General features: G+C 45.3%; 1 protein-coding gene and 1 non-coding gene across 8 annotated transcripts in view; both read right to left on the bottom strand.

The window, feature by feature from the left end:
* Positions 1–13,689, bottom strand: part of CHD4 (chromodomain helicase DNA binding protein 4) — a 30,218-nt gene that overhangs the window by 2,686 nt on the left and 13,843 nt on the right. For 3 of the 7 annotated variants that reach the window (XM_035729221.1, XM_035729220.1, XM_027593356.2), the window contains 15 exons: positions 11,711–11,835; positions 11,130–11,367; positions 10,792–10,967; positions 6,446–6,626; positions 6,275–6,361; positions 6,096–6,184; positions 5,859–5,992; positions 5,197–5,341; positions 4,925–5,090; positions 4,577–4,674; positions 4,337–4,466; positions 3,648–3,719; positions 3,194–3,331; positions 2,836–2,944; positions 2,591–2,723 (listed from right to left, as the gene is read on the bottom strand). In XM_035729221.1, coding sequence (XP_035585114.1) covers positions 2,591–2,723; positions 2,836–2,944; positions 3,194–3,331; positions 3,648–3,719; positions 4,337–4,466; positions 4,577–4,674; positions 4,925–5,090; positions 5,197–5,341; positions 5,859–5,992; positions 6,096–6,184; positions 6,275–6,361; positions 6,446–6,626; positions 10,792–10,967; positions 11,130–11,367; positions 11,711–11,835 — 2,021 coding nt within the window. Of the gene's footprint in view, positions 1–95; positions 208–2,590; positions 2,945–3,193; positions 3,332–3,647; positions 3,720–4,336; positions 4,467–4,576; positions 4,675–4,924; positions 5,091–5,196; positions 5,342–5,858; positions 5,993–6,095; positions 6,185–6,274; positions 6,627–10,791; positions 10,968–11,129; positions 11,368–11,710; positions 11,836–13,689 lie in introns of all 7 variants that reach the window. The other 4 variants (XR_004820284.1, XM_035729219.1, XR_004820285.1 and 1 more) reach the window with 4 other exon arrangements.
* Positions 4,760–4,899, bottom strand: LOC113923273. The gene has a single exon (XR_003520271.1).

Genomic DNA, 13,689 nt, shown 5'->3' with positions numbered 1-13,689 from the left:
TTTTACCTATCCACACTCCCAGTCAATGTCCCAGGTGAACAGCTAGGTTACCTCCGGGCCCCACCCCCCAAAATCATACTGCAATGAACACTTACACAAGTCACCTGACGGAGCTACGTAAAAGGTTCTTTGCAATATATTCCAAGAGACAGAATGTTGATTCAGAAGTTATAAGACTTAATTTGCTCAAGTATCCATCCACTGGTTCTTAAAGACAATAAAGCCATTAGGGGTCAGGAAATAGGACAGTATGAGAATAATGGGCTGTTGTTTCTTCCACAAGACATGCTCCATCGAGCAGAGTAATTTATCCCCAGACTGACCAAGCATCTACTTTCGATCTACATACCCTGTCTCCTTCACCAACTGCCTCCTCCTGTCCCAAACTATGAGCTTTCTCCAGGATCATCGGCCCTTGGCTTGCTGCTGTTCTTTTAAAGAACTCCCTTAAGTGATTTCTCCTCTCCCAGGTTCAGCCAGCCCCTCTGTGCAAAGGGATCTGATGCTTTTCGAACCTGCATTTCAAGCACTGAGTGTTCTGATCCCCCTCATGTGTGGTTGATCACTCTTTGATCCCACTTGTTTATGGTGTGAGGGGGTAGGTAGTGGAAGGATATTAGTTAGGACTTTTCTAAACTTGAACTTACTCTTTCTACAAACTGCTCCCTCTCCTCACTTCCCTGATCTGTCAATAATTTTTCTCAGTGACTCAGGCTCAAAACTTAGTTTTGTATCTCAAATCCATTGAGTCAAAAGTCAGCAAACTATGGCTTATGGGCCAAATCTGGCCCACTGTCTGTTTTTGTATGGCCCAAGAGCTAAGAATGGTATTTTTACATTTTTAAATGGTTGGGAAAAAAATCAAAATAGTTTGTGACACTTTATAAAAAATATATGATGTTCAAATTTTCCTGTCAACAAATAAAGTTTTATTGGAACACACTCATACTTCGTTTAGAACCTGTGGCTGCTTGCACCCTATGACAGAGTATTTGCAACATGTGTGTCCCACAGGGCCTGAGATAGTTATTATCAGGCCCTTTAATAGAACAAATTTGCTGGCTCTACAATAAAGCAGTAAATCCTATCAATTATTTGGTCTCTTGCCTCCTCTACCTTATCCTTTTCATTTTCTACAACCAGCATCACAGCCCAGCCCTTACTACCTCCTGACCACTGGACAGTTCTATAATCTTGTGAGTGTTTGGTTTCCATTTCTCTTGTCGTATTAAAACTCTTCATGAACCTTGAATGGCTGCCCGTTAACTATACGGTAAAGTCCAAACTCTTATCTGGTGCCAAAAACCCACCTATTAACCTCTAGCCCTTACCTCACTCTCTAATCTACCTCCCACCATCACCCAACACAAATGTTTTCTACAGCCCAACTGGGCTACCTGCTGCCTCCAAACACCATAAGCTCTGCTGCCCCTAGGCCTTTGCCCTCCTTAATCCCGTTGGTTCAAACAACCTTCTATTTCTATCCAGCTATCTCTAGGACATTAATTAAAACTTCATTCCAATACCATCTTCTCCATGAAGCCATCTGGGAGCTCTCTCCAGGCTCCCCAAATTCCCCCGGAGAACTTCCGTATGGATCTCTCCCAATACACAGAGTGGCATTCTTTTGATCACACATTTACCTCTACCTTAAATCAAAAGCTCCTTGAGAACAGGCACCACGCCTTATCTTTGTGCTCCTCGTTGCTTGGCACATGACGTTCAAAGGTTCACTAGTGTACATTTCTTATCCCCCCAATGATACTCAGTTTAAAACTCACATGTCTTGTCTTTGTGGTATCCCATTTTGATGGTCTGCCCACAGTTGCCCTCAACATATATTTGCTGAGTTCCAGACTGAGACTCCCCTCAGTCCTGGGTTTACTAACCCTAGTGATTCGGAGAATGAAGCTCTACCTTTGCATCTCCTCTTTGCAACCACCCCTACCCCCTATCCACGCAGGGGCTCTCAAACCCACTGACAGCCCTCCCTCTTCAGAAGTCCGATTTAATCCCACCTCTGTGTCTTTCCTGAATACTCTAACCTACAGTGGTTCCCGACACATACACTGCATGTCTGTGTCATTTATTAGTTTTCATTTACTTATTTTTAAGTAGGCTCCATGCCCAATGTGGGGCTTGAACTCACAACCCTGAGATCAAGAGTCACATGCTTTACTGAGCCAGCCAGGTACCCCTTCATCTGTTGTCATTTATCAGGCATGGTCATCTTCCACCCTTAAAGAGCTGGTTAATTTTCAACTCTGTATGTCTTGATTTCTTTTTTACTTTTTTTTTTAATTTATTTTACGTAATCTCTACCCCCAACACAGGGCTCAAACTCACAACCCTAAGATCAAGGGTCACATGCTCTCCAGACTGAGCCAGCCAGGCACCCCTGTTAAGTCTTGATTTCTAGTATTTAAGATAGTTGGGAGCACAGCCCTTCACAGAATACAAAGAGTTAAGTCAAGTACACTGGAGAATATACTAGACAGTACATCTGCACGACCAGACTCCCTCCTCTCTAGTCCCTTCTGCATTTCAAAGACTGTCACTTCAACACCATATTCCTCCCCATCCTGCTCACCTTGAACCTTCGGGCTAGAAATTTATTCTTGATCTCTAAGAAATTGCCACGATTCATTTCACCCTTGAAAGGTTCATTGAGGATGGCATAGCGTGGGTCATTCTGGATGTCCTGCCACCGGGCATAGCCATGGCTATTGGAAAACTGTTCAGGAAAAACAAAACTAGGAAAAGTGGGAACCTCACACAGTGGGACCTTTAGAACCCTTCACTGAGAATCTCAGCCTAGACTCAGGCAAAGGATACTTTATGATGCCAGCCAGCAGCCAGTAGTCATGCCGCCGATGCCAGATCTCGTAAGTCTTCTTGGTGACAGTGGCTGCCCGCTCCTCATTCTGCCAAAGGGAGTGCAACTCTGAAGAGGAATTTGGGGAAGGTTGAGGAGAAAAAGAAAGGCAAATATCTGTGAGAATGCAAAAAGCTATTTATTCCTGCCCCCACAGATGCCATCTTAGCAGTACACCTCTGGTGTACCGGGGAAGGTGCGATCAACTTGGCAGTCCCTCATCTGGTAGAGGTGAAGTCTTTCTACCCTTGCTTTTGACTAGAACCCTAATTTCACTTCAGATCCTTCTAAACCCCAGTTGGTCCCTCATTGTCATACCAGTAAAACCACCATCTGCGATGTTGAACATAAAACGCTGTTTAATATTTTTTTTCTGCTTCTCATCATTCAGGTCCTTGGGGGTCTCTCCATTCTGAAGCATCACCTCCTTTTTCTCTTCTTCTTCTTTCTTCTCTTCTATAGGATATGCAGGAAAAAAAAAAAAGTCAGCTCCGGGCAGAAGCATAGCACCTGGCCCTTACCCACAGCATTCTATGCTCTAAGTATCCAGCCACCTCCACCCTTTCTCCACACAGGTATTTCTCAAACCTGGAAAAAGGTGCCACTGGCCCATGACAATCATATGTAGGGACAGATGGAGTCTTTAAGCTTGGGATAAAATAACTATCCAGGTGTGGATGGGGAGAAGCCAGCAGGGTGTCCCAGAGATAAAGCCCTTGCATGTAGTTTGAGAGTCCTTTACAATCACAAGCAGCTTTCTCCAAACACTCACCTTTGTCCTCTACCACAATGGGGGTCAGATCTACTGCTGACTTCTCCTCTACCTTCTCCACGTCAGCAACACCTGGGGGGGAAGAGATGGCATTGAGAGTGTATAAAGAAGAAGGTTCTGGGGTGCCTAGCTGGCTCAGTCGGTACAGAGCATGCAACTCTTGATCTTGGCGTTGTGAGTTCGAGCCCCACGATGGGTACAGAGGTTACTTAAAAATAAAATCTTTTAGGGGCGCCTGGGTGGCTCAGTTGGTTAGGTGGCTCCTTCGGCTCAGGTCATGATCCTGGAGTCCCGGGATCGAGTCCCACATCGGGCTCCCTGCTCAGCGGGGAGTCTGCTTCTCCCTCTGACCCTCTTCCCTCTTGTGCTCTCTAGCTCTCATTCTCTCTCAAATAAATAAATAAAATCTTTAAAAAATAAAAAATAAAAAAAAATAAAATCTTTTAAAAAGAAAAAAGGAGAAAAAGGATGTTCTCCTCTGTCCCACACCGTAGCCAACTGGAACAGTCTTAACCCTACATCAATGATTAATGTCATAAAAGATGTCTTAAGGGGTTAAAAACCCTCAATTTAAAATCAAGGGTGGAGGATTCTCCAGTGTGTCACTTCCTCCTGATATGTCCTTAGCCCAGCTAGAAGTCCAAAAGCTTCACAGGGATCTGGATGTAATAACTTCAAAATGTGGATACCTTTGGGCTCTGTCTCCATCGGTTCCTCCGTTCTCTCCTTCACCTCTGCCTTTTCCACTTTCTCCTCTCCCTCAGGAGGTTCAACAAGGACTTTTTCGTCCTCTGAGGCAGGGGCAGGGGGTTGTGTACACTTCAAAGGAAAAAATACAGAAGCTGAGGCAGATGGACCAGCAACCGAAAGGATGAGTGGGCTTATCCGTTTATTCTCGGTATGGCATCCAGTCACCCCCTAGCTCTTACCTCAACAGTGGCCTCTGGGGCTGCAGACTTAACCTCCTTCTCTCCTTCTGCACTCTCTTCCTCTTTAAGGCTATTCTCTTCTATTTTTATCCCATCCTCTGCAGACCAATAGAAGTCAATTAATTAGGAAGAAGGTTCTACATCAGAGAGAAGGTCACACCTTCTCAGCTGGTCTCATCTTCAATTGTCCTCTCGTGCCTTTAAGAGCCAGCCCTATTCTTAGGACGGCTCTCCTAAACTGAGAGGGAGATTGCTGTGTGTCCTGCCAGACTCCCCTGTCAGAGCTGAGCACAAGAGAGCAGAAAAAGCACTGGCAAGGACAGAAAAGGACAGTACAGGCAGACTCACCAGCAGGTGGAGCAGGTGCAGGGGTATTGGGTTGTGTGTCCCCTGGAGTGGAGGGTGTAGGAGTCTTTGGGGAAGGTGAGCCTGGCTGAGACATTTTCTTGTTTTCTTCTACTTCAGCAAGTTCAGGCATGCTCCAGCGCCCATTGACATGTTCAAACTCCTGAACCTGTAGCAATGGGACAAGAAAGTAAAGATCCAATTCCAGCCTAGGCTCCTTTCCTGTTAGCCCTCTAGTTTCCCCTAGAAACTCTGAACAATGCAGAGGGGCTCACCTTCTTTCGAATCAAGGACATGACACCAATCCTAGTAAGGACATGCTGGCGAGACAGGCCTTCTCGGGGGACACCATCAGCAAAAGTCTCAGCCCCATCTGCTCCTGGCTCACATAAATGTCGCATGAAAAGAGATACATAAGCCCTGTAGTAAAGAAGTGAGAAGTGAGTTAAACAGCAATAAGGCCAACTCCTAGATGAGATCTTTCCCACTTATTCTAGACAATAACTCTGGCTCCATCTTGACAGAAAGCCTGCCATCACACTGAAGGCCAGTTCTCCAGACCCCACACCACGCCCTAGGTTCTCCTCCAGGGAAGCTAGGAACACAAAGAACCCCATTACTAACAGCTACACCTGCCAGCTTCAACAGAGAAACTGCCAATCTCTGCACAGCCTGGACTAGTACCGTGGAATGACCACAGATCAAAAGCTCTTGCTTAGGGTGCCTGGGTGGCTCAGTTGGTTAAGCGTCTGCGTTCAGTTCAGGTCATGATCCCGGGGTCCTGGGATCGAGCCCCGCTGAGCCCCGCATCAGGCTCCTTGCTCTCTCTAGCTATCTCTGTCGTTACCTCTGTCTCTCTCTCTCAAATAAATAAAATCTCAAAAAAATAAAAATAAAAGCTCTTGCTCTCCATCAGTCATTCCAGCTCTCAACTTACTTGAACTCTTTCTCTGATTTGCCTCGCAGATCTCTCACAAGCCACTGGGTGGTGAAAGCATCCTGAGGTGGCATCCCATATCGCATAATTGCATTAAGAAAGGCTTTTCGCTGACGAGCATTAAAGCCAAGTACCTAGAGAACGAAGGAGCACAGGTGAGAGAGAGCAGGCCTTACTCCATCAAAGACCAAAAATTTAGCACTCACCACCCCCTCCTTAGACTTAGATGACACTTACTTCAATATTCCCACCCACACGGGCCAACAGAGGAGGCAATGGCTTATCTTTATCGTTCCGCAGGCCCTTACGACTGGGCCTGCGGGGAGCTGTAAGAAGAGAAGAATGCATGAGTGACACTGGTAGGGGTGTTAATCAAAGTGATGTTTAAAAAGCTAGCAGAAAGGCAAAGCTCTCACCTTCTGACCGTTCATCAAAGTCTTCATCACCTTCCTCTGAGGCCACTGAATAATCGGACTGGTTGTCGGACTGGTCGTCCTGCCAATCTGGAGGGAGAGAGGGCAGATGAGCGGGGCCCACTGCTCTAGTGGAACGGCCCATGGGTGGGGGGCGGGGCCGGCCACACACACCTCGGTCCTCCTGGGAGCCATCATTGTAGTTGACCTGTTTACGGATTCTTTTTCCTTTGCCCAGATTTCGGGCTAGATCTTCTTGCTGCTGCTCATAATGGTGCCGCAGCAATTTCTCCCAGTAGTCAGGATCCACACTTTCTTCCTGTTTTATGATTTCTCGTTCTACCTCCTCTTCCTCCTGGGACAGAGGGAGGGCCAGGACTCAGAGGCGCTGAAGTCAGCACCGCCAGCTACCCCTGGTCCTCACAGTTCCCATGCTGCTAGCTCCTTTTCAGGACTGGACTCTGAAACACTCAGTGTGCCTGCTTGGACCTAAGAACTTAAGAAGAAATTTAATGCACAGGACATGGCTCCTCATAATTACATATAGATTAGCAGTCAACATAACTAAAGAAAAACACGGGATGACGCTGTTATCACAGAAGAACGAAGAGACAGTATGCTTTCTTCTAACCCCTTTGACACCTACACCGTTGGGAGACAGCAAAATGTAGAAAAGAGAGGTTAGATAGCAAGGCAGAACGGAAGGGCTTCTGAAATGCTGCAAAAGATTTCTTAAGACATAAAGTAGAAGGGCCATAAGCTCTTCTGTTCACTACTTCATAAAAGTTTGCCAACTATGTGCAAAAAAAACAAAAAACCCGAACAAATTATACATATACATCCTCCTATGTCCCAGTAATGTTTATGCTCCTCTGAAATTCTTACATTTTTTTCATATACTTCAGGACCAGTAATTGATTCCAAATCCCTCACATTAGAACTAAGCCACTACTAACAGCATAACAGAAACAACTTAAATGTCCATCATTGGGACGCTGGGTGGCTCAGTCGTTAAGCGTTTGCCTTCGGCTCAGGTCGTGACCCCAGGGTCCTGGGATCGAGCCCCGCATCGGGCTCCCTGCTCCACGGGAAGCCTGCTTCTCCCTCTCCCACTCCCCCTGCTTGCGTTCCCTCCCTCGCTGTCTCTCTCTCTCTGTCAAATAAATAAATAAAATCTTTAAAAATAAATAAATAAATAAATAAATAATAAATAAATAAATAAATAAATGTCCATCATTATGGAACTAACCGAACAAATTCCTGGGAGTGGGGAGTGGGCAAAATGGGTGAAGAGGGTCAAAAGGTACAAACTTCCAGTTATAAACAAGTCCTGGGGATGCAATACACAGCTTGGTGACCAGTTAATAACACTGTATTACATACTGGAAAGTTACTCAAAGTAGATTTTTTTTTTTTTATTTGTTTGAGAGAGAGAGCGAGAGAGAGAGAACGCACGCACATGAGCAGAGAGAGAAGGAGGCTCCCCACTGAGCAGGGAGCCCGATGTGGGACTTGATCCCAGGACCAAGATCATGACCTGAGCCAAAGGCAGACGCTTAACCAATTGAGCCACCCAGGTGCCCTCAAAGTAGATCTTAAAAGTTCTCATCACAAGAAAAAAATTGTATTTAGTATGCATGGTGACAGCTGTTGACCAGACTTACCATGGTGATCATTTCACAAAATATACAAATATTGAATCAATTTGTTGTACACCTAACATTAATGTTGTCTGTCAATTATACCTCAATCTTAAAAAATAAATAAGTTACAGTACTTCCAAACAGGGACATATAATGCAGCAAGAAAAAAGGAAAGGGGAACCTGGGCCGGCTCAGTCAACAGAGCAGGCAACTCCTGATCTCGAGGTTGTAAGTTTGAGCCCCACAGTGGGTGTAGAGATTACTTAAAAAAATAAAATCTTTAGGGGGCGTCTGGGTGGCTCTGTCTGTTAGGCATCTGCCTTCAGCTCAGGTCATGATCTCAGGGTCCTGGGATCGAGCCCCCCATCGGGCTCCCTGCTCAGCAGGGAGTCTGCTTCTCCTTCTCCCTCCGAAGCTCCCCCCCGCTTGTGCTCTTTCTCTCACCCTCTCACTCGCTCTCTCAAATAAAATTTTTTTAAAAATAAAATCTTTTTGGGGGCGCCTGGGTGGCTCAGTCATTAAGCATCTGCCTTCGGCTCAGGTCATGATGCCAGAGTCCTGGGGTTGAGCCCCGCATCAGGCTCCCTGCTCAGCGGGAAGTCTGCTTCTCCCTCTCCCACTCCCCCTGCTTGTGTTCCCTCTCTCACTGTGTCTCTGTCAAATAAATAAGATCTATTAAAAAAGTAAATAAATAAAATCTTTTTTAAAAATTAAAAAAAAAGGGGGGGAGGTCTTGGGCGCCTGGGTGGCTCAGTTGGTTAAGCGACTGCCTTCAGCTCAGGTCATGATCCTGGAGTCCTGGGATCGAGTCCCGCATCGGGATCCCTGCTCAGCAGTGAGTCTTCTTCTCCCTCTGACCCTCCCCTCTCTCATGCTCTATCTCATTCTCTCAAATAAATAAATAAAATCTTTAAAAGAAAAAAAAAAGAGGGGAGGTCTTTATGTACCAATGTGGACTAAATCTCCAAGATTGATTGATTGAAAGATTTTATTTACTTGAGAGAGAGAGAGAGCAGAAGCAGAGGGTAGTGGCAGAAGGAGAGAGGGGAGAGGGAGAAGCAGACTCCCCACTGAGCAGACAGCCCAATGAGGGGCTCGATCCCAGGACCCTGGGATCATGACATAAGCCAAAGGCAGACGCCTAACCACATGAGCCACCCAAGCACCCCTTATTTATTTATTTTTAAAAGATTTTATTTATTGAAAGAGAGTGTGAGCAGAGGGGGGAACAGGGGCAGGGAGGGAGAGAGAAACCCAACAGACCCCCTACTGAGCTCAGAGCCTGGTGGGGGGAGGGGGGGCTCGATCCCACAACCCTGAGATCATGACCCGAGGCAACATCAAGAGTCAGATGCTTAACCAACTAAGCCACAGAGACACCCCTAAATCTCTAAGATTTATTAAGTGGACAAAAGCAAGGTACAGAATATTATGCCTAACAAACCACTTTATGTTTAAAAGAAAAAGGGAGGGGCGCCTGGGTGGCTCAGTTGGTTAAGCACCCAAGCAACTAACTCTTGATTTCGGCTCAGGTCAAAATCTCAGGGTTGTGAGATCGAGCCCCACGTCGGGCTCCATGCTAGGCCTGCTTAGGATTTTCTCTCTCTCTCCCTCTTCCCCCTGCCCCCCTTTGTGCTCGTGTACTCTCTCTCAAAAAAAAAAAAAAAAAAAAAAAAGGAAAAGGGAAAAAGGTGTTTGTGCGTGTATGTGAGCACATGCACATGTGCACATATATGGATAGATATACATATAATTTGTATGCACATAAAATACCTTTAGAAAAACATACAAGAAACTGAAAGCATCAGTTATCTCCAGGGAGGGAACTAGATGGAAAAGAGATACCTTGTATCTTTTGAATCTTGACCACTAAATCACTCTTTATTCAAAAAATATGATTTATAAAAGGTAAACAGCAGCTACAGTTACTTATGAGAGAGGGCCACCTGTGTACCTGAGTAGCTGAGAGCAGAGGTTATCAATGGGAGGACCCCCCCCGCCCTTCCCCCAACACTCAGCATGTGCTGCCCCAGCCAATCACCCCCATGCAGCCACAGCCCTGACAGAAACCCAGAGCACCTTACAGGAGGGCTGCTGCAACGGAATACCACTGGCCCACAGACCGAGGTCAGAATTTTCAGCCACAGTTACACACAACCGAGGCTGGCAGCACCACCTCCCGAGGAGAACAAAGATAATGGGTATATATGAGAAAAACATAGCAAGGGGGATGGTTTTGAGTGAGAAGGATGACAAAAGATGGCAAAGACTACCAGAAATCTATACCAATTCAAAGAACACTGAGTTGAGGGGTCTAAAGGGGGAGAGCAGAAGAGAAAGCAATTTTGTTTTTTTCATTTTATACTTCACTTCTAGGGGGGAAAATTCTTAAAGAAGCCACACATTTATCAGTTTTCGATTTTTTGTTTTTGGTAAAAAAGACCCAGAAAAGGAAAGGAAGAGAAAAAGGGAAAACAATTCTAACGTTTTAAAAAGTACAGGGAAGTAGGCTGTTTAGACATGTATCTCATCTCTTGCCTTTTCTCCAAAGAGACCTGAGATAGCCATCAGAAGTTTATTTGTAGGGTTAATAAAATACGTAAGCAAAAATGAGATTCTGATAAGGAAGAGCTAATATAGATAAAAGTTTTGAGTGTGAAATTTGGCTGTGAGTTTCCGGACAGCCACAGCAAAACTGAGAGCATGACTGCCCATATGTGATAGTATTTATTTTCAAAGGAATAGATATATCAATTCATCAACATACTTACTAACTTACCTACAGATGTTCTCCTCTTGTCTCAAATACCATCCTGGTCTCAATAACAATTTCCAGACCAATCACCAAGCACAGCATTGCCTTGGACTCATACTCACCCCCATCTCTTCTTCCCGTACCACGTACTGGGCCACTTTAAACGAGCTCAAATATTCATTCATGCCCTGCAATTCTGTGTCTTCTGTCTCATCCTGATTACGGTCCAGAAGTCGCTCAATGGCCTTGTCATCATAGTGGATAACACTGCTATCTTCTCCCTCTTTGTTGTCTCCTCCTATAAAGAATCAGAGGTCCACACCCTCAAAGTCAGCTTCAGCAGCTGCAGTGGTAAAAAATCCCACAGGACCCTAGGACCAAGTCTCAGGACACTAAATATCAAATATATCCTTTCGAGAGGCCAAACCCTACACCAAAACAAGTTTTCCTGCTAGCTTACCTCCATCTGTGGCTTCATCCTTAAATAGTTCCTCAGTGCCAAACTTGAGGATGTCATCAAGCTCCTGTTTGGACATGGATCCAGTCTTGGAGCCCAGACCGGGCCGAACCACTAGATGCGTCAACATCATCTTCTTCTTTGCCACCTGCGTGATGCGCTCCTCCACTGACGCACGGGTCACAAACCGATATATCATCACCTTCTTATTTTGCCCAATACGGTGAGCTCTGCTAAAAGCCTGAAGTTGGGCACAAAACAAAGTCAGAAACTGAAGTAACCATATTTTCCGGCTTCTGCTCTTGCCCTGACGTCCACATAATAAGCGAGATCCAGCACAAGGCAGCTTGCTTTCACATAAAACGCTAAAACTCACCCCCCCCGCCCCGGACCCCACCCTCTATCATGTTACTCCAAATAAGACCACAGCTAACCCAAACTCTCTGGCTCACAATAAGATAAAATACATAAAAAGAATCTAATGTTTCCCCCTGAAACAACTAATTCCAGATGGTGGAGACTTCGCAGAGACCACTTGCATTACCAGTGGGTTACTGTATACGAAGGCCGCTACCTCTGCTCACCTGGATGTCATTATGGGGGTTCCAGTCAGAGTCATAGATAATAACTGTGTCAGCAGTGGCCAGATTGATTCCAAGGCCCCCCGCTCGAGTGGAAAGCAAGAAGCAGAACTGTTGAGCACCCGGTGCTAAGAAAGGAACCAAAACACCATTAGAAGTGTCTCCTGAGGGGTGCCTGGGTAGCTCAGTCGGTTAAGCATCTGCCTTCGGCTCAGGTCATGATCCCAGGGTCCTGGGATCAAGCCCCGCATTAGGCTCCCTGCTCCACAGGAAGCCTGCTTCTCCCTCTCCCACTCCCCCTGCTTGTGTTCCCTCTCTCGCTGTGTCTCTGTCAAACAAATAAATAAAATCTTTAAAAAAAAAAAAGTGTCTCCTAAATTCCAATTAATAAATGTAGAAGGCATGTCAAAAATATAAAACATCATCAGGCAAGCACCACTGTAGTAATCACTGTAAGCAAGGTCCATAGATGGATGCTGAAATCAATGTGCAAGTTTAAAGAGAAATGGTGCATGCCCATAGTCTCGAATACCTCCCTCATCCAGTTATGGAATGGGTAAGTCATGGGGGTGAAGGGCAGAGCACAGGGAACAGTCAGTGATACTGTAATAGCGTTGTATGACGACAGAAGGCAGCTACTCTCATGGTGAGCCTAACTCACAGTTGTCCAATCACTACCTTGCACAGCTGGTACCAATGTAACACTCGTGTCAACTATACTTCAATTAAAAAAAAAAAGACATTTATCAATATCAATTCTAATGGGAAAACGAGTAAGTTTACCGTGGAGAAACTAAGCAGATACCACCCGAACTGAGTGATCAAGGTTAACATCCCCAGTAAAGGGACATTAGCAACATCATGTCCTCCCCCTGATAGGATGCAATGAAAAGAATACAGCATTGCTTCTATGGCATTCTTGCCCAAAATGTCTACTAAGCTCAACCTGCTATGAGAAAACACCAGACAAACCCAAACTTAAGAGACATTCTAGGGGTGCCTGGGTGGCTCAGTCGTTAAGCATCTGCCTTCAGCTCAGGTCATGATCCCAGGGTCCTGGGATCGAGCCCCGCATCGGGCTCCCTGCTCCACGGGAAGCCTGCTTCTCCCTCTCCCACTCCCCCTGCTTGTGTTTCCTCTCTCGCTCTCTGTCAAATAAATAAAATCTTTAAAAAAAAAAGAGAGAGAGTGACATTCTATAAAATAACTAACCAGTGATCCTCACAAGTATCAATGGCATGAGAGCAAAGGAAAGAATGAAGAACTGTCACATGTAGGAAAGAGACACAACAACCAAATGCAATGGGGGATCTGGTATTAGACCCTGAAATAGGAAAAGGACATTAGGAGGAAAACTGGTAACGTTCAATTAAGATCTACAGTTTAGTTACCAGTATGCCATCAATCATCATTTCCTGCTTTTGACAGTTATACTGTGATTATGTAAGCAGTTATTATTAAGAGAAGCTGAGTGAAGAATATATATGAACTCTGTATTATTTTTTGCTACTTTTAAGTCCAAGATTATTTTATTTTTTTATTTTTTAAAGGTTTTATTTATTTATTTGACAAAGAGAGGCAAAGCAAGAGAGGGAACACAAGCAAGGAGAGTAGGAGAGGGAGAAGCAGGCTTCCTGCTGAGCAAGGAGCCCAATGCGGGGCTCGATCCCAGGACCCTGTGATCACGACCTGAGCCAAAAGCAGACGCCTAATGACTGAGCCACCCAGGCACCCCCAGAATTATTTTAAAATAAAAATTAGGGGGGTGCCTGGCCGGCTCAGTCGGAAGAGTGTGCAACTCTTGATCTCGGGGTCATGAGTTCAAGCCCCACAGTGGGGGTAGAGATTAATAAAAAAAATTAATAAATAAACTTTCTAAAAACTAACTTAATCAAATTAGAAATAAGAAGGAGGGGGAAGATGGGGAGGAATGGCAGCTATGGAGACAGGTATGCCACGTATTTGCGAACTGAGCTTGGTAA

Source organism: Zalophus californianus, chromosome 9 (assembly GCF_009762305.2).
Source record: "Zalophus californianus isolate mZalCal1 chromosome 9, mZalCal1.pri.v2, whole genome shotgun sequence".
NCBI lineage: Eukaryota > Metazoa > Chordata > Mammalia > Carnivora > Otariidae > Zalophus > Zalophus californianus.
Note: the sequence above shows the minus strand (reverse complement) of the source record. Positions and strands in the feature narration are given on the sequence as shown.